The sequence below is a fragment of the Fringilla coelebs genome (assembly GCF_963513975.1).
Source record: "Fringilla coelebs genome assembly, chromosome: 2".
In the NCBI taxonomy this organism is placed as follows: domain Eukaryota; kingdom Metazoa; phylum Chordata; class Aves; order Passeriformes; family Fringillidae; genus Fringilla; species Fringilla coelebs.
Window position 1 is genome coordinate 91,249,849 of NC_140029.1, and position 19,857 is coordinate 91,269,705.

General features: G+C 45.1%; 1 protein-coding gene across 1 annotated transcript; it reads left to right on the forward strand.

The window, feature by feature from the left end:
• Positions 1-2,118: 2,118 nt before the first annotated feature.
• Positions 2,119-18,276, forward strand: TNFRSF1A (TNF receptor superfamily member 1A). Its single transcript, XM_084226128.1, has 10 exons — positions 2,119-2,419; positions 11,143-11,344; positions 11,666-11,794; positions 12,101-12,247; positions 14,121-14,202; positions 14,519-14,586; positions 14,800-14,919; positions 15,161-15,198; positions 15,967-16,126; positions 16,691-18,276. The coding sequence occupies exons 1-10, from the start codon at positions 2,381-2,383 to the stop codon at positions 16,990-16,992; spliced, it is 1,287 nt and encodes a 428-aa protein (XP_084082254.1). The 5' UTR covers positions 2,119-2,380; the 3' UTR covers positions 16,993-18,276.
• Positions 18,277-19,857: the final 1,581 nt, after the last annotated feature.

Sequence of the window (19,857 nt, forward strand, 5' to 3'; positions counted from 1 at the left end):
GTGTTGTGTTGCTCACATTTTACCATATTAATTAATAAATTGATTGCTGCTGGAATATTGGCCTAGTCAAGCTTCTTATTTATAACATTTACCACTGGCAACAGAGCTGCTCTGACATGACCTGCTCTTCCACGGGGTGCACTCCTTCAGGAACAGCCTGCTCCAGCATGTGTCCCCCACAGGATCACAAGTCCTACCAGGGAACCTGCTCCAGTGTGGGCTCCTCTTTCCAGGGGTCTGTAGGTCGCTGGCAGGAGCCTGCTACAGCCCAGGCTTCCCACGGAGTCAAAAGCCTTCTTTCAGGCATCCACCTGCTCCAGCATGGAGCTCCTCCGTGGGTTACAAGAGGATCTCTGCATCCTCATGGACCTCTGTGAGCTGCAGGGGGATACCCTTCTTCACCATCTTCAGTCTTCATCACGACTGCAGGGGAATCTCAGCTCTGGTGCCACCTTCATCCCCTCCATCTCCACTGACCTTGGAGTCTGCAAAGTTGTTCCTCTCACATGTTCTCACTCTGCTCTTCTGTGGCCGCAGTTACATCTGCACAATAACTTTTTCTTCCTCCTTAAATAGGTTATCACAGAGGCATTGCCACCATTTCTCACGGGCTTGGCCTTGACCGGCGGTGCATCCACCTCGGAGCCAGCTGGCAGTGGCTCTGCCAGACACAGGAGAAGTTCCTGGCAGCTTCTCACAGACACCACTCCTGCTGTCCCCCCGCTACCAAAACCTGGTTGTGCAAGCCCAATACAGCTCTGCAGGCTGGGAGTGAAGCAGTTAGGCTGTCAGACGAGCTGCAAGCCACTGGTGGTGTGACAGGAGGGTGGGCTCAGTCCTTCTGGGCCTTAGCCCATAGCCACAGGGCCTCAGGAAGCGCTGGAGACCTGGCAGGCTGCAGGGAGGTGGCAGGGATGGAGGGAGGCCTGGACCTGGGGGTTCTGGTGAAAGCTGGCAAGTGGATGTGCAGTGATGCATTTGGCATTGGTGTAAATGTCAAACGTGCAGTGGGCTGTGAGATGTCCCTCCCTGAACTTGGGAGGAGTCAAATGTGAAGATTCACAGGGATTTTTCTGACATTTATGTAGTTCTAGAGAAGTAGGGCTGGTTTTTGCCTTTTTTATTTTTTTGAAGGCTGAACCTCCAGGAAGGTTGAAGGATGTGCCTCATCCACTCACATGCCAAGTGCTAAACCTGAAACAGACCATTAAAAACATTATTTCCTCCTTCAAAGAGTGCGTGCCAGAATTTTCCCTTTAGGGGCTAATTTTGTATTGTCCTCATTCGAGGCTAGGAAAAAAACGGTAAAAAATCTTTTCCACCTCTATCCCTGGAGATGGCTGCAATCTGGTAACAGGTTATCTGCTATTTCCTTCCCTCCTGAGACTTGCAGCTGGGAAGTCACAGCTGTTCCAAGCCAAGGTGTGGAAAAGTGCCCTCCCTGTTTTCTCCTGTGCACGTGCTGTCATTGGCTTCCACACGGCAGATAAGCCACTCCGTTGCAGGATCAGTCTGTGGAGGTGTTTGGATTTCTCCGCAGTAATTCAGGCAGTCCATGGAGTGAATTGTACCCATTTTGTGCTGAAATGGGCAAATTCTTCCAAAACAATGCTTAGTAACTTGATCTAATGCCTTTTACTGGAGTATAGACACAATTCCAGAAAGCAAGGGGAAGTCTTAATGGGCAACAAATGAAGGGGAGTTCTTTATCATTTAGCCACTCATTCCTAGCAGGATTTATGTTTTTCAAGCATGCTAAGAGGATTATTAAATGAAGCAGGGCTTACACAGAATGTCATGTTGGTTTTGCTTATATTTGCACTATCTGTACAGCTGGTTCATTGGAGCATGCAAGAGGACGTGTGTTTTAAATTAAAAACTGCAGGATGGCCATATAGACTCTAAAAATGCTGATCGTGGCTGCAAAATGCCTTTCTTTAAAATTAAGGCAGTTACGATGCAAAAAGTCTTTTTCTTACAAGTACATGGTTAATTTTCACGTGGAAAGTACAGCTGAAGAGTGAAACACTCCTGCGTCAAGAACTTTAAGATTTCAGCAGACATCCTCTGACTCCTTTCCCGTGTGTTTTCTAGCAGCTTTAGCCACTCGATGCTCCATCCGTTGCTTTTCTTCAGCTTGTCCATCTGGGTTTTTAAGGAGTACTGCCGACGCCGCTCCTCGCCCGGCGGAGGGCGGGCGGGGCTCGGCGGGACTCCGGGCCGCCTCCCGCTCGCCGCTCTCTTTCCTGCTGCCGCTGCCAGGAAGTTGGAGACGGGGTAGTCACTCTCCGCGCTGCCCCGGCCGGCGCTGGGTAGGGCTGGGCCGGCTTTCTCTGGACGGCGGGGACCCTGCCACGGGGATGTAGCGGTCCGCGGCGCCATGCGCGGCCCGGCGCTGCCCCGCTCCTCGCTGGGGACGGTAAGTCGCGGCGGGGACTTCGCCGCTCCCGACGGAGCGGGGCCGTGCGCCGGCGGGACCCCGCCGAGCCCGGCGACACCTCCGGTCCCGGGGATCTGCAGCTCGCTGCGGGTCCGCTGAGCGGTGTCCGCCGTCGAGCTTTCGGGCCCGGGCTCTCTTCCGCCCTCCCGGACGCCGTCGGGCTCCGCATCGCTGCCGGTCTGCGCCCAGCCCGCTTTCTGCTCGCCCTCTCCGGGGCGCTGGGGCTCGCCTCTCGGCAGCCCCATGCCGGGGCGGGCGGCGGCGGGAGAAGGCTCGGGGAGTCTGCGGGAGGGCGAGGCGGGCGGTCGTCGTCGCAGGGGAGGCTGGTGCGGGCGCCGGAGCGGCAGGAGCGGCGGTAGCGGGTCGAGGAGCGGAGCCGCGCCATCCGCCGGGCGCCCGCGGGGCAGCCGGGCAGCGGCACCGCCGCGCTCGCCGCCTCCCTCCCTCCGCTCCCCGCCCTCCGCTGGGCACCGAGTTCTCTGGCGCCGTTCCCGGGATTTGTCCCTGACTCAGGGAGAAGGCGTCTGGGCTTACAGGAACGGCGGTGGATTCCCCGAAGCCCGCGGCGCGGCCGTTAACGCGCGGGGCGGTCCGGGCTCGCCGGGACACCGACCGCCCGGCCGGGACCGGAGCCGCTCCGCTCCCTCCGCCGCTGTGCGGGCGCCGGCGGTGAGCCGCCCCCGCTTTGCTGAGCAGCCGGGCGCACACAAATGCCACTCTGCGGGCGTTTGAAGAAAGATTAGAGGGCTGTAGCTACGCCCCAAACCACGGGATTTGTATAAAAGCAAGTTCAGCTCTGCCTGTAGATCTTCCTTAGCCTTCCCGGGCTTCGTAGGGCAAGACTTTTAAGCTGCCCGTTGGGATTTTGCGGATGAAAAAGTTAAAAGATATCAAAGAGTTTTTTGAATAGCCTGATTGCCAGACGTCTGATTGCCAGACGTGAATGGCTATCGAGTATCAGCCGATGCGTGCTAAAGCTGGGACAGTGGAGTGGTGTCACTCAGCATCGGGCATGGCTATAAATTCTGCTGTAGAGGTTACGAGGTCGAACTGTTCACCCTTAAATACCTGAGCATCCTAGAAATGCACACTTGCACTTGGCTGCAGCGGACTTGTAATGTTTGCTTAGTTGTTAATTTGTGGTCAGAAAGTTGCAATGTGGGCAAAGTTACCTTCCAGGAGGGTTTGGATTTGGTCCTGGGGTTTTTTTACTGCTTGAAAGGTATGGAAACCCGGTGGTAGACTTAAAGCTAGTAGTTGCAGGACAACACAACTAAAACTGGAGAGAATGAATACCTTGACTGTTGCTGTGGATCACTTACCTTCTTGGGACTTAGGTAGGACACAAACTGTTGACTTATGGACAGATTTTCAAATGTGTATTTCTGGCTTAAGAATAGAGATGCATACATTTTGGTGTAAATCAGGTACTATATGTGATATTATTCATTCAGTTGGCAAAAAAAGAAAGATCTGTTGGATTCCCCAAATTATATTATCTTCAGTTAAATAAGACACTGGTGGAGGTGTCCTTCAGTGGGATTTCTTTTTGAAGCTGTTTTCCCCTTCCTATTTGCGTGTCATTTCAAGTTGTCAATAGCACTCTACTCCCTACAGATAACATTTATCTTTTCAATTAAATCATATTCTCTTTTTTTCCCCCCCCAGAGTTACAGGTCTCACTCTCACTCTGTTGCGTGCCCATCCACTGTCATTTACATTGCATAGCATCCTGTTTGCCCTCATAGCCTTTCTTGGCTCCCTGATGCCTCCCTTCTACCCTTCTGATTCTCATATGTTTCCTGTGATTCTTCAAAATTTCCTGTAGCCTGTTTCCATGCATTCAATCCTTCTGCCTGTCCTAAAACTCATTTTCAGGTGCTCTGTGTTTTCTCCATGCACTCCTAACTTTTACAGTGGTCAAAATTGCATCCATCTTCACTGAGGCCAGGGTGTTTTCTGTCTCATTAAAAGAAAAAAAAATTAACGGAAGTTTCATTTATTAAATAAAATTCTATTTTATGAAGAAAAAAGTCAAAATAGCCATAAGAGTACTTCTGGCACTGATTTATTTTCAAAGTAAAGGGAGAAACTGCCATTTTGAAGTTAGAAGCTACATTATATAAAAATGGAAAACCAGGCCACCAAGAGTGCATTGTAAGAGAGAGCTGTTGGGCCAGCAGCCTGTTTCCAGTAGTGACCAGTCACAGGTGTCTGCCAAGGGTTTTGGAGCAGGGCAAGTGTACAGCAATGAAAAATAAGAATACTTTCCTGGCTTCCAGTGGGCTGGGACTGTAGGAATTTCCAAGTTGAAATGGCCTCTTCATATTTTGCATCCCTGACTGTATTTTTTTTTTCCTTCTCCTATGGGTGTGGTGATCAATTTTGGAACCAGGACAGGTTTCTGGCAGAGCCAGCACTCTGTCATGGAGTCCCACACCTCAGCTACACGTTGGCTGTAGAAGTACCTCCCTGTGTTTGTTTTAACTTCCCTGCTGCTTGTCTTACGTGATGCCTCTTAGTTCTTGTATTGGAGGAGACAGAGAACACTCAGAGAACACTCATCCCAGTTCATCTTCTCTTTGGCATTCATGGCTTTGCCTGCTACAGTATCCTTGGCTCAGGTTTCTCTTTTATAGACTGGCGTATTTTATCATTCCCTGTGTGGCAGGCAGTCTGTACCAATGATATCCTTTTTACTTTTCTTTGTATTATATCTGGGTTGGTTTATATTCTTAAGGTTGGGGACCAGAACTACAGTCAAGATTCAATCCTTTATATATTGTTATAACAACACTCTTGGTTTTGCTCTCAAATCCTTTCCTAATAATTCACAGCATTTGATTGCATTTCTGATTGTTTTCTCCAATAAGATTAATTGAACTTTTACTGCTTATTAATCTAATTTGAATTTCTATTTTTAGGACTAACTGCTTCTAGCCAAATGAAATGTTTATATTAGGGTCTGTGCTAAGTACACTTATGTGGCAATTTTTGTTCTCACGAGTAACCAGTACTGTAGTTTGGATCCCTTTTCATGAAACAATCAATTTTCTACATTAGCAGTATTATTTGTGGTAAAACCAGTGTTGTCATTTTGCTCTTTCTTGCCCATTTTCTTTAGTCATCACAAAGAGGCTTTGTTTGTATTTGGGGCAGATGCCTCGTGTTTTCTTCCGTAATCCCTGGATAGCTGAGCGCTTCCTTTGCTAACACATATCCTTGTGCTGTGCTCTTAGGAACCTGACAGTGGAAAGCACATCTCACAACATTTTCCTATTAAACCAAACAGGAATATATCTGTTCCAATGAGTAGGACTCGGCATTTGACAATTACCAGACTTAGAAATTCACCTAGTGAGTCACTGACAAGGGGCATGAGCAGGTCTGTGGCACAGCGTGGGCAGGGGCCGAGGGCTCATGCCCAGCTGAAAATCATTTCAGGATGGAAAAGTAAGGACCCCCTGTGTGTTCCCATGGCTCCTGCTCCATCAGCGCTCTGCTGTGAGGCTCTACAGCAGCACAGTGGAACTCAGCCCTGAACACAGAGGCAGGTCAAGTGCTGGGCTGTTGAGGGTCAGTGAATGTGGCACTTTGACACAGTGTCCACCTCAGTGTCCTCGGAGGGAAAGCTTCCAAAGAAATTTTCTTATGGTTGTTGTCGCCTCCTGACTTCTCCATTATTTTCTTAATCTTTACTAATATGAAATAAAGCCTTCTAACTTTATATACTTTATGATGTTTTATGATGTGAAGTCCACAATCTTTATAGATAATCACAGTTTTCTTTTGATTTTTAAGTTAAGATTTCTAAGGCCTTTCTTCATTGTATCAAAGCTATTACTGGTTTCCTGAATTTAGACAAGGTCTGAAATCCAGCATTCTTTCATCTGACCTTCATAAAATGAGGATTATTTATAATAGTAGTTCTTGTAGCCTTCTTTTGTCCTTTCCAGACATTTTAGAGAGCAATGACAAAAGCTTCCTGTAAATGTTGCTTTAATGCACATTTCTCAATGTGTAAAGCAGAAGTCCTGGTTTCCCTTTCATCTTTGTATAGCAAACTAAAACAAATGCGAACCTCAAAGAGCTTTTGGAAATGGCTGAACCAGACAAAGAAAATGAGAGTAAATCCTGTACTCTGATTTCTTTGGTAGCTCATTAGTCTGAGCAAGATACTGGCTTTTGCCCAAGCCTCCAAGCTGACTAATTTTTTATGACTCATTAAAAAGGCTGACAGATGATTTATCTGTAGAATGCTTGTGCATGGGGTGTGTATCATGCTGGATTATTAAGCCAAGGTAACTTGCTGTTACAAAATATATTGAGACACTCTAATGACTCATAATGCCTCTTATTTGCAGGTAATTGATAATTAATTAGTTTAAAAATGGAATTTGCAAACTGGAAGCCTTTTTTGAGAGAAGCGGTTGATTAAGTTATTACAATGGAATCTTCGTGGATCTTGGTCCATGAGGAATATGGATGATTAAATATATTTATATTAATGAAATACTGATTTCATTGATGATGATAATGCTGAGACTAAAAGACTTAATTCATAATTATTTACAACACAATACAGATAGTTATAACTAGTAGTATGGTGGGCTGTTTTTTCAAGAAATATTGAAGCAACAGTATTAAAGATAGCAAAATGACCTGTATGTCACTGTACCTGCTCCCTCCACCCTTGTGCAAATTGTAGTGGTGGCAGTAATCCAAGAATATTTGAGTGTGAAAATTGTGGAAAGACTCCTAACTCCTGTCTTAGCTGTCAGAACGTTGCATAAAAGAGCTTTTGGGCTTGTGCTGTGACTTTTTTCATTGTAGGTGAAGTGCTGGGCAGTAAGTGCTGGTGTGAGGGCATGGGAAGGAACCAGGGTTGCCTTATGTGTGAGGAGAATGTGCAGCTGTCATCCAGAGGGGTGGAATGTTTAAAGGAAGCAGCGTTCTGCCATATTTTGGTTATTCCTGCAGCAGTTTCATAAGTAAACCCCAGAGTTTCTGCTGACTCTGTTTTCCCTGGGTAGTCCCTGCTGACTGAAAAGGCTGAGTAGGTATGAATCAGTGGTGTGTATCACATGTGGTTTGAATTACCTCTTGGCTTAGGTAATACACGTTGTCTCTGTGAAGTTGCTTAGTGGCTACTGGTTTTTTTTATCCTGGCAAGCGGAGTGTGCTGTACATCTAACAATGGATATTCAGCTTATTTCACTTGCAGAAGACCTCTAAACTTTGCCTTGGCAAATTCTTATCAATGACTTGAGGCTTCAGTGCTTGGTAAACAGAGCTAAATCTGGCAGGCGACTGATCACCAGCAGTGTTTCTCAGGGCTCAATTCTAGGGCCAGTTCTGTTCAATGTATTTATTCTAGATAAATTGGAGCACTGGGCAATGATTATTGGAATGAAATTGAACAAGTCCAAATGCTGGATCCTGAATAGGGGGACAGAGTAATGCCAGGCACAAGTACAAAGGGTGCCAGCAGTGTTGCAGAGTGCCCTGCAGGGAGGGCCCTGGGGTGCTGGGGGCAGCAGCAGCTCAGTGAGAGTCAGCAGGGCGTGCCCGGGCAGCCCAGAGGGCAGGAACCGTGTCCTGGGGGCATCACCCACAGAGCAGAGCCGGGCAGAGGGGGGATCACCCGCTGTGCTCAGCGCTGCACGGCCTCACCTGGAGTGCTGGGAGCAGTTTGGAGCCTCACAATTTAAGGATTTGGAGGTCCTTGATGTGTCCAGAGGAGGGGAACTGCAAAAGAATTTTTTAAAATTGGGTTCTCATCTCCATCAGACAGATTTCTTGGTACAAATCCACTCTGTTACATGGTAGCTTGAGCCAGGTGCCTCAAAAGAGGGATCCCCAGAAAAGGAATTCCTGGGCAACATCACCCTTATGATCTAAACTCCCTATCCCTCAAGCAACAGTCTGGATCAAAAAGCATTATGATATGGGATTCCTGCTCTTCATTGGGTCACTCTTTCACTACCAAGTGGTTGCCGTGTAGTCACCTTCATATCCTCTTAGAGTGGTTTTGCTGAGGATTTTGATCAGTTCTGCAGTCCATGTTGTAATATGGTTGTCACAGTTCATGTACCACGAGTTGTGTGCCTTCCAGCTGAAACAGAACAGACTGTTCTAATTTCATGTATTGCCTGAATTTGATGAAGCTGTTCATTGGTATAAGTCAGTGTATTGCTGAATGACTTGGGGAGCTGGTTAAAATGGTGGTGTTTTGGTGGTTTTTTTCCATCATGTGAATGATTTTGCTGGATGGCCGAGTCATTGGGGTGTGAATCACTCCTGGCCTGTGACTTTCTGTTCCTCAAATTGTGTTCCATAGCATGTTAACTCTGCTTTGATGACACTTACAGACATGCTTTCACTTAATCTGAAAAATTAAACCCACTTCTGTTGTCTTTTGGCTTTGAAGGTGTAGCTGACCAATTTTCTCTGTATTTTTGTCTTAATCTTTAATCTTCTTTCTATTGCTGACTTGTGTGACTTATGGCGTGACTGTTTATGTTCTCGTATCAGGGGATTAATCACTAGCTAGAGAATCAGAATGTTTTTATTGGTACTGTGTGTCAGACCATCTGTGTGAAGGATCTTCTATCCCTTTTCCTGCAAGCAATAAATCTTGTAATGTCAGCTTCTGAAACAATTTTTAGTTCCGCTGAGGAGTTGTTGGAGTGCTTACAATTATTCTGTGGTCAACTAATGAAGTCTGAAATGATATCTATTTAAATATGTGGTTCTCTTTTTTCCTGTTCACCATTTTAGCATCTGGTCTATTGAATGTGTCAGAGCTCTCAGAAAAACAATGTTTTAGTTTTGTCAGAATTGCAAACTCCATCCTTCTTGAGGTTTTAAGTTGCTTTTAGGTATGTACCTTTCTCTCCCAAGGCTTTAATTCTGAAAGAGAAACAGGACAGTGTAGGGCTGTCATAACCATTTCATTCTATGTATTTTTTTGTAAGCTTGCTACCACAAAATTGGTATCATGACTGTGGTTTATCTTTATTGGTTTACTTTGCTTTTGCTGTAAGTCTCCTAGCTGAAAAAGCAAAAAAAAAGGAGAAAAAAAAAAGAACTCTGAAGATGTGCTTGTACTGCTGGGCATCTTCAAAAAAACAATTTCAAAAAAACAAGCTGGGAAAACATTACAATTACAGGGAAGGTAGTATAGTAAAACTTTGTGTGAGATTATATTGGCAGGGCAGTGTTCATTTGCAAAAAATATAAGTTGATTTTCATCCTTCACATGATCAGATGCATAGAGTTCATTGGTACATCTGTACCATACTCAGAAGCATCAGCACATGGATGTCCAGGCAGTGTCCTGGCCAGGATCACTTGTGTGCAAAGAGGATGACAAGGGATGAAGGTTGTCAAGTCTTCATCATGCTGCTGGGCTTCTTCACAGTACTATAAAGTAGTTTTTGGACAAGTCTTTCATACTCTTCAGGAGTCATTGGTTGGTATGGGATGGGTCTTTGCTAGAAGCAAAGACTTGCTAACTTCAGGTTTCATTAATCTTGGACCAAGTTTTGACCTAGTTTTGTTTTGTTGTTGGTTTTCTAACCTTTTTGTTAACCTTTTTGTTGTATGTTTTTTCTTTATCTGAATGTTTGAAATGCATGCTTGAGGTCTGTTTCTCTATTGGGTCAAGAAGCAAAGGGGTTGTGTTTGTGATCTGCTGCAATCTTCTTACCAGCCTTCTGGATGATCATCAGGATCTTTTGCTCATGAGTCATTTATGCTGTCCTCTTACCAGAGGGGAGACCTTTTGGCCATTACATAAACAGTATATTTCTCAATTTCAGTGCTGGGAATTGTGTCCTGAAAACAGTGTCCAGGGAACAGCATCCTTCATTATTGGTACAGCTGTGCTTTTAACCCCTGGTTCATGTGTGTGTGGGTGTAGAAAGTCACCCTCTCTTACAGTCATGTGGCAGTCATTCCAATCCTAATATTTTTGTTAAGATTGGCATGACCACAGTAACTTTCAAGTGGAAAAATAGAAATCAAATTTTAACAGAGTTAAAGAAAGAAGAAATTGCTCATTTTTGTGTTGAATTGTATGGGCTGATTGTTAACAGCTGCAGTTTTAAGAGGAAGAATGTGCATTTGACACGGGAGAAATCAAAAACCTAACTTTCCCATGTTTCTAGGTCTGACTTGCTCAGGAGGCATTTTGGAAGATTTCCTGTACTTAGCAGGCAGTGAGATCCTCTTTTGCCATCTTATTCCAAACTTCCCATCTTGTGTATTTATTCAGTGGAATTACAAGTACTGGATGCATTCTTCTCTGTGGAACTGTTTCTACACGGACAGCTTTACTGCCTTCCTTAATAAAAACATTTCTTTGCTCTTGTGTAACTTTTATGCAAGCTGCAGCATTTTCGAGGCATTCCATGTATAAAATGCACATCATGAAAAATATTTGTTTTATATGCAACCAGTTTGCCATAGAGGCCATTGAATGGTATATTAATATCACAGATGGCAGGCATTGGTTTGTTGGAGTTTATTTTTGTAAATCATCTCCCCACACATATTTGCCAGTGGAGTGTCCCATTACCAGAATTAGCCAAGTAAACTGAATTCATGTAATTCTAAGTGCTGAAATCAGAGCTGCAGTCTGTAGGAGGATATAATGTTTTCTCATCTTGTTTCTCTCCTCCCTTCCTCTCTATTTACAGGTTATTCTAATATTTGTCTGTGTGTTGACAAAGGAATCTGTAGAAATTACTCCGGTGCCATATAGAGTGCAAGTCCGACGGGTAGCTTTGGATGGAAGAGACCCCTCTAACCCTCTGAGGAGAGAAAAGAAACAGATGCACTGTCAACTGGGACAATACCTACACCCCAGAAGGACCCACTGCTGCATGAGGTGTCATGCAGGTACGCAAAATAAATACAGTAGTAGTGACTTTCACCTGGGGGGAGGCATTTCCCGGTCTTGCACTCTCAAACTGTCTCTCTCCTACAGCTAATCAGCTCTCCCTTTGCTTGGTACCTATCCCTACCCAGATAAATTCTTATTCCTTTTATTTATTATTCCTTTTCTCCTCTTATGGGCTGTCAGTGTCATTCACACTGGTGAGAGGAAGCATACTTATGGCATCAACTCCAGGGTTTGTTTGAGGAACCAGTGACTCCTGTCCTCCCTAAGACAGCGCATTTGCCTTCCTGTCAGAGCTCTGTTAAGTGATTTTCTTGCAGGTACCTACAAGGCAAAAGACTGTGATGGGCCTGACCAGGCAACTGTCTGTCTTCCATGTGCCAATGGCACATTCACAGCTGTTGATAACACCATGTCTAAATGCTTCCAGTGCAAACGCTGCCGTACAGGTGAGGCACTGTCAGATCTGCAGGATCTGAGGAAAATGGGGGGCGATGAGGGCTGGAGGGGATGGCAAGGTGAGCGAGGGAGCTTGGAAAAGTAAGCAGTTGAGTGGGTAAGACAGTGTATGGGGATGGACTGGGGACAGCAGGAATAAGGGTTATCAAGTTAGTGCAGTCTGAGATATAGTTTGCAGGCCTTTCTGGTCTTTTTCTGTGAAAATTAGGGGATAACCATACCTATGATCATGACAGTGCTCTCAGTTGAAGGTGAAGGAAGAGGCTGGAGTAACAATTTCTCCTTTCTTCCCTCAGCACTCCAGCAGATAGTAGAGACCCCCTGCACCCCGAAGCAAGATACTGTATGTGGCTGTCAGAAGAATCAGTATCAGATTGATTCTGAGTCTGAATACTTCCAGTGTAGGAACTGCAGCTCGTGTGCCGATGGGGTTATTGCCAGCTGTGAGTATGGCTCCAGTGGATATGGGGCTGTGCACTGGAGCTGTGGCTATGGCTCCAGTGCAGATGTACTGTAGTAGGGTAGACTTTCTGATATGCTGCAGTGCCTTGCACTGAAAGGATGGTACTTTTGGAACAACTCTGGGGTTCATCTGCCCTCTTTCCCCAGAAAGACTGCTATTTTTTGCCTGCTCTGGCATCAATCCCTGTTTCGTATCATAGCTGCTTTCTTTTGACCTTGAATGGTTTCTTGGTTTTGGCTGTTGTGAGGAGCTACTTTCTACTTAATTTTGGTGCCTCTGCCTTGCCTGTCCTGAAACAAGGTCTTTATGTTCTAGAGCAGGTTTCCCCTTGCCTTCCTTGTTTGTCTTTCTCCTGATGCTCACTGCATTTTCCCTACCAGCTGCTGGAAGCGCTTTGAGTATGATGGATGAAAATACCTCTGGCCCTGGTGCTCAGCTGAACTGCTTGTCAGTCAATTGCTGAGCAACCACAGTGTTCTGTGCAGGGTTCTAAAGTAAGGAGCTGCTAGTAATGCTGAAGTATTCCCAGTGGCATTGGGCATTACCTTGGGATGATGCCAGTGTCTGGGAGAAGTAATCCTGTTAGCTGTCCCAATCAGAGATCTTAACAAACACTGCTGTCTAATTCTTTCCATGTCCCTTAAATGTCTTCTTTTGATGTGAGGACTGAGAAAGCACGAGTCACTATTGGATGCAGCACAAACTAACTTTATTTCCTTGATAAGCTCTTTTATAAGGTTACACAGGCAGATCTGATTGTGCAGCCGAACAAGACATCACACATCCATGTCCATTCGCACCCCGACTGCTCTTCCAAATCTGCACATACATACATTCCATAGTGGCTGTCTTCCAGCCCAAGGACACACACTCCCCTCTCAACATCTTATTCAGCTGGTCATGATCTGTATCAAAGATCCAATTATAATTAATTTAGTCATTGCTCTTTAATTATCCAGCAGATCCATGCTTCCAGTCCAGCTCCTCCCACATCTTACCTTGTCTTAAAGCTATCCTCTCTTTGCAAACTAGGCTGCTCCTGATCCCTTACCCTGCCCAGTGTGAGGTTTGCTGTTTCACTGGTGAATGTGTTCCCTCTAGTGTTCAGTCATCTTGCCACAGTTTCCACACTTGAGCTTCTCCTCAAGGGTCATGACTGCACATTGTCCTTGAGCAGCTTCCTTCCCTCTTGGCTGATGTAGAACTGTTTTATTCCCCTCCCTCCCTTGCTACAGAATGCATGCTCCTTGTTCTAGTACAGTTCCCTCTTCTCATGCAATTTGATGTCCTTCCATCACTGTTCTTGCCTGCTTCTCCCCACACCTGTTTTATTCAGGCTCTCTCCTGTGCCTTGCTTAGAAGTGATAGTTCTTTCACTTCTTACCCCTTCCACTCACAACATCAGAAGAGTGCTTATGTGTCCCATGACTTGAAATTATTTCTCCCTGCCCCAAACTGACTTCCTCACCAGTCCCAGCTGCTCAGGGACCACTTCTTCCTCATCTTGGCCTGACTAATGTGGTTTCCCCTTCCTGTCATGCTTGAACTTGGGTGACTTCTACTGCTTTTTGCGCATTACACTAATTCCAGCTGCTCTGTAATTATAGTCCCTTTCCAAGCCTCTACAGAGGTGCCCACCTTCAGGACAGTGGCACTCTTATTTTTATTACTTTTATCCTTCCCCAACTCTGTTTTTATATGTAGATCAAATCCTTTTTCTTTTCTTCAATAGCAGTTTTCCAGGCTTAAAAAAAGGATAATCCCTCGTCCATTTTGGAGTGGATTTTTTCCCCTTTGTTTTCTTCCTTGTTCATATTATGGCACCAGTTTCTGATTTTTTTTTTCTTCTACAGGTTCAAAGAACAAAGATGCAATTTGCAGGTGTAAGCCTCAATTCTTCCTGTCACGTAGTAATATTTGCAAACCTTGCAACAGGTGAGCTTTTTTAGTCTCTATGCCTCACCACTGAGTAGGAGAGACAGCAGGAGCTCCATGGGGGGAGGAAATTCTTCTCATGACTCTTTCTATTTAGACATAAATTTACAATATTCTACTTGCCTTTCTGGGGCAAGTAGGTCTTCACCCCCAGTCTGCTCCATGTGGGCATTAGCCCACTAAGAGCCCACAGTCACTAGTCACACTGCATTGCTCTGCTTTGCAGGCTCATCTTGACTTGTCTGTTAATTAGGGAGGTTGGAAATGGCCACAGTTTCATTGCACGTGTGCTCACCTCTCTGATTCGCCCTTTCAGCTGCACTGGAGAAGACTGCTTGCTGTGTCCTAGCCCAGTCGCTACCTCACCGACTTCATCTGGGCTGAGTGAGTGCTCAGGGGACTGAGGGGCAGTGGAATCTTTTCATTGTGGGGTGTTGTTCTCTTAATGGCTTTTGTAAAGGGTTATAATTTCCAATTTGTCAAACCTTTATCCTTTTTCTCCCTACCATTTGCAAATCTCCACTTGCTATTCTTCCTCTAGCACTTACCTCCTCTTTTCTTAGTCACTCATGCATTTGCTCTCTTCCTTTTGTCCAGATGGAAACCTTGTACTTGGCACTCTTGTTGCAATATTTGGAGTTATCTTCACCCTCTGCATTGCACGTAAAGTAGGGAAGCTGGTCCAGAAACATAAGATGGTGTCCTTCTACTCCTGTGGTGAGTACAGTGGCACGTGCAGTGATATTGACTGGGACAGAGACCGATTTCTGTGGGCTTTTGTGTGTGAGGGACAAAGTGGGATCCCCTGACTCTGCACATGAGCTTATTTCTGGGATGTTTATTTTGCTATAAAACATTTTTGAGGGCAGGATTGTGAGTAGCTGCTTTCCTGTTTTCTCTGGGACAAGAGGAAGTGAAAATAATTTCTGCTTTCATTTTTTTTTTCCTTTCTTTGAAGCTTCTTCGCCACAGACAACCAAGGAGCCAGTATCAGAGGTGAGCAAGATGATAGGTATAAGGGCTTACCTTCCACTTTCAAATATGTTAGCCTAGGATCTGGAGTAATATTTTTCCCCATGGGCTGTTTTCAGGCCTTGTATTTTCAAGTGAGCTGAGTAATAGAGCGGTCTAACTCAGAAATCTTTTCCTGTAGAGGGTGGAGCCAGTAACACTTTACTTCCCCTCTTCTAGAGGATGCTTTTCAAACTCCTGGCTTTTCTTTTTTTCCCTGGATGCATTTTGTTCAGATAGTTGATCCTTAATCCCCTTTTCTCTCTGTGTATCCCAGGCATGGAGGATTTAATTAATTTGACTGCACTTCAGATCTTGACTCCACAAGCCTCTCAGTGCTGCTTCACAGTATTCTCTCAGGTCCAAGGCAACTTTGCAAATGAAAGGGCTCAGGCAGCAGCTGAGATGGGGTTTCCACAGCCTTACAGAGGAGGCTGATGGGAAAGATGGCATGTGGAGCTTCTAGAATGGTGATGATTTTGGGTACCAGCCTTACTTGATTTTGTAAAGAAATACTTTTTCCTGGACTACTGTTTTGTGGTACCAAACGAAAGTTGAACTCTTTGGGTTCTGATGGATAGAAATGTTTGGTGTCCTCTGCTGAAACAAGGCATGTAGGAAGGATTAAAATCTCAACACCCCCTCCCCATCTATCTTGGATAAATTTTAGCATATAAAGCTAGTGGCTGCTTGCAGGAGACAGGTGTATTGTGTTGCTGTGGGTAATTCTGGACTATGTAATGTGTCTTTCAGGTTGGGGAAGAAAGAAGTGAAATTCCCACCCTTCATCCTGAGTGCCAGAAGGAAACAAATTTGCAAGTACATCAAACCCTATTACCTACACCTCTGCCACAGAGTCCACCTGAGTTACCAGACTGTGTCAGACCTGCCAGGAGCACACAGCTTCCAGACAGTAAGTGAAACTCCTCCATCCTTCTCTCCTTCCCCAGTCAAACGGGAAGCTAATTTGCAGATGCAGCTAGGAGTATGCTGGGCAGACCTTTCCCAGTGTATGTGACCTGGATGTGTACCCATGCACGGCACAGTTGAAAGGCAGAAGCATGCCCAGAGCCTGTGAGTCTGTATATGCTAAATATCAGTGCAAGGCCTTTCTGTTGTCCCGTTTCCCTACCAGCAAAACGGATCGCCATATGTATTGATATGCTGTCAATATGGGCAGTGACCCAGAACAATTTTAATAATTCACTCTTTTTCAAGAATGTATGGCAGAAAGGCCCTAAGCAAATGTGCTTGACTCTGCTTATAGCCTTATACAAGAGCATATGGAAACATTCCCATTACATTCTGAGGGACAAAAGCAAGTCTGGAGTCTGTGTGATTACTCAGGAGGACTGGAGAAGACTTGAATAAGAGGGGGCAATGCGAGATACCAAGGCAACCCCCAGCCCTGGATTATTCACATTCTCCTTGAGGTGGAAGAATCTTGCTTCTCAGGGTTTTCCCTCTGTGTTCACAGCCCCTGCCATTCTGTACACCGTGGTGGATCACGTGCCGCCGTCGCGGTGGAAGGAGTTTGTGCGGCGCCTGGGCCTGAGCGACTGCGACCTGGAGCGGATTGAGCTGGAGCAGCGGCGCCTGCGAGACGCCCAGTACGAGATGCTCCGGCTGTGGAAACTGCGCCTGGGCCGCGCTGCCACTGTGGAGCACATCAGCCGTGTGCTCAACCAGATGGAGCTCAGTGGCTGCAGTGACGCCGTTCAAGAAGCTTTGCTAAACCAGAACTCTCCTCAACCTTGCAGCCTCCACAACCATCTTTAATCTGTTTCTGCTTTAGCTGCCTTTGACCATTAAGGGGGATCATAACTCTCTTTCTTTCCTTATATCTCCCCATCTTTGTAACACTTGTCAGCTGGTTTTGTTGGAGACAGCATCAGGTTATGCTGGAGGAAGGCTGAGGTTTGCTTCTTAACCACCACGTAGTTCAACCTTTAAGCCACGGCAGACCTCTGCAACACCTCCTCTCCCAAGGAGGGGAAGCACCTCATCAAGGAAGTGGTGTATCAACTCTGACCAAGATGCAAATAGGAGCTCTGAGTGACTTGATCATAGATCAGCTTCTATGGACAAGTTGTTGCTGAAACAGGTGCTCCACACATTGTGTAGTGCGTAAACTTGTAGGGTGCTTTGGTTAAGCTGACTGTTCAGATGCTAAAGTACTCACTCACTTCTTGCAGATCTGTTTTTCTGTGAGATCAACCAGTTGAAGTGGCTCATATTGCAGCCTTTGGATTGCTAAATCTGACTCAGAGGAAGTGGTGGGAGGATGTGCCTATTTCTGGGAGCGGGAGAGGATTGCCCCCTCTCGGTGTCAACCAGTAGCAACTAGTTGGTATCGCTGTAGCACAAGTCTCCTGGAGATTCTGAACTGGTTCTCTCTCTGTGAGAAACAGGAGGACATTATCCTTTCCACACCATGTCCCTCAGGTTCCAGAGGAGTAAGAATTTCACGCCAGTGAGTCAGATGAGAGGGTTGGTGCTTTTTTCCTCAAGTTTTTTTTTTTTCCTGTATCTAGAAATCATGTAAGTTAGCATTAACAAAACACCTGCCTGTGTGTTTGTCCAAGTGCAGGGTGGCAAGGAGTGCGTGCACCTGCCTGGGTGAGGTGGTACCTATGCATGAGCACAGGTAGCATGAGCACCTCTGCAAGTCTGTGCTTGCACACAGGCTGGTAGACTTGTGTCTACCTGCTTATCTACATTGGCTGATTCCATGAATCTAACTGCAGATTGGACTGTGTATGTGTCTGTATAGATATTTTAGCAACTGTTGAATAACTGCACACTACTTCCTGGACTGTGTTCTGTGATTGCTGCTTGCCTGTGGGAGCCATCCGGTACCATCTCCAGGCTCTCCCCATCGCTTCTCACCAGAATTACCCTGGAGAACCAGATGTAGAAAAAATCAACTAGCCTGCACCAGGTGCAGGTTGTCCACATGTTTGTAACATGGGTTTTTTCAGTCTCTAATCCCTTGATCAGAGAGGAACTTTCTATTGTAAATACACTAAATGTTCTGAATTAAAGTGAATATTTTTACCTCTGTGCTGGTTTTGCTCATATCAGCTTCTTTTCTGTGACTGTGCCTGGGGGCAGAGGAAGGGAAATAACTTATAGAAGTGTCAAGAGTGGATGGCTTGGTGGTCTTGGGTATTTTTTTTTTTAAAACCTAAGTTTTATATATTTTGGTATGCAAAACTTAGCTGACCCTCACATCACAAGAAGCTAGCTGAGGGCAGGAAGTAGGCAGGATTTAAATGAAATGCAGTTGTAGGTCTTCTCAGATATTCAAGAATATGAATGCCAGCACATTTAGAGTGAATTTTTAAGCAATATACAATGAGTCATTTGGATTTGTATCTGGTTTTTTAAACCGGAAAATATCTTTAAACAAAAGAATAATGATAGTTATACTTTAATGTTAATCTTACATGTTTTTGTCTGAGGAACCAGAGCACCATGTTAAATAAGGAAGGACTACTCCTATTCTACTTGAAAGTTTCCTACTTGAAACATGGAAGTTCCTGACTGTCAGTAACAAAGCCAGGAACTGACATCAGTTTTAATTCCCAGTTTAAGGCTTTGTTTTGCTATGCCTACATCCTATTTTAATTTAGGATGATATTGTTGTTTTGGTTGGTTTTTTTTAATCAGAGGCAGTACGAAGCTCTCTGTAATACACTTTTTCTTTCATAATTTATATTCAACAAGCACAACAGTATGATAATTATTAGAAGTACGAGCTGTATATTCAAAGTGCTTGAAGTGGATAAATTCTTGGAAATCTTTTCCAGGTGTGATGTCTAAACCTTGGGTTTTTTTCTCCATCTCAAACTGTTCAATACATCATTTAAAATCCATGTGTTGCAAAGCTTGTGGCACAAGATAAGCCACAAGCAGCAGGCCCCAGGCCACTGCTGGGTTGCCAGTGGCTTTGTTAGCGTTGAGGAACACACATAATCACAGATAGATGATATGCAGGTACTAGGGGTATTAGCAATCCAAATCTAGCTCCGTGGTTTTGTTCAAAGTGCACATACTTATACAATCTCAGCTGGAGCACTAATCACTATAACAGCCTTATGGATATTGCTTCATTAGAGCTTAGCCCGAGCTTGTACAAACATGTATGAATCTTACCTATAGGTACCTTGGAAACTCTAAATACTGATTCCTGTTACTATAAACGTTCCAGCTTGCTAAACTATCCCCAATACCAAGCATTCTTTCGGCCTAGTTATACGTGATTTTCAGAAACTTTGAACCCTGTACTAACAGCTTCATGCAGGAATTTTACAGAAATCCATGGCTATGAGGTGTTTCAGAGAATGCTGAAGGTAACAAAGGTGCTTCAAGGTAACAAAGGTGACTTGGGTGGGTAATATATGTGAAGATGGGAGTGGAGGCTACTCATGCTGCTGCATGGACGGAGCAGCCCCCAGAGAAACACAACTTTTCATGTAATTTCATTTATTGTCTTCATTACTCATTGAGTATCCAACGCTGGAGCAATGATGGCTGTATATAGAACATTTACATTTTAACTTGTATGGGGTGCAGCTCTGGTCCCGAAGCATGAGGAGGACACGGAACAATTGGAGCAGGTCCAGAGGAGGCCATGATGTT

Bases quoted from the DNA above. Each gene is read 5' to 3' on its own strand.
- TNFRSF1A (XM_084226128.1), top strand. From the start codon at position 2,381: ATGCGCGGCCCGGCGCTGCCCCGCTCCTCGCTGGGGACG. The intron at 12,248-14,120 runs GTGAGTATGGCT...TTTCTTCTACAG, and splicing joins CGATGGGGTTATTGCCAGCT to GTTCAAAGAACAAAGATGCA. The intron at 14,203-14,518 runs GTGAGCTTTTTT...TCGCCCTTTCAG, and splicing joins ATTTGCAAACCTTGCAACAG to CTGCACTGGAGAAGACTGCT.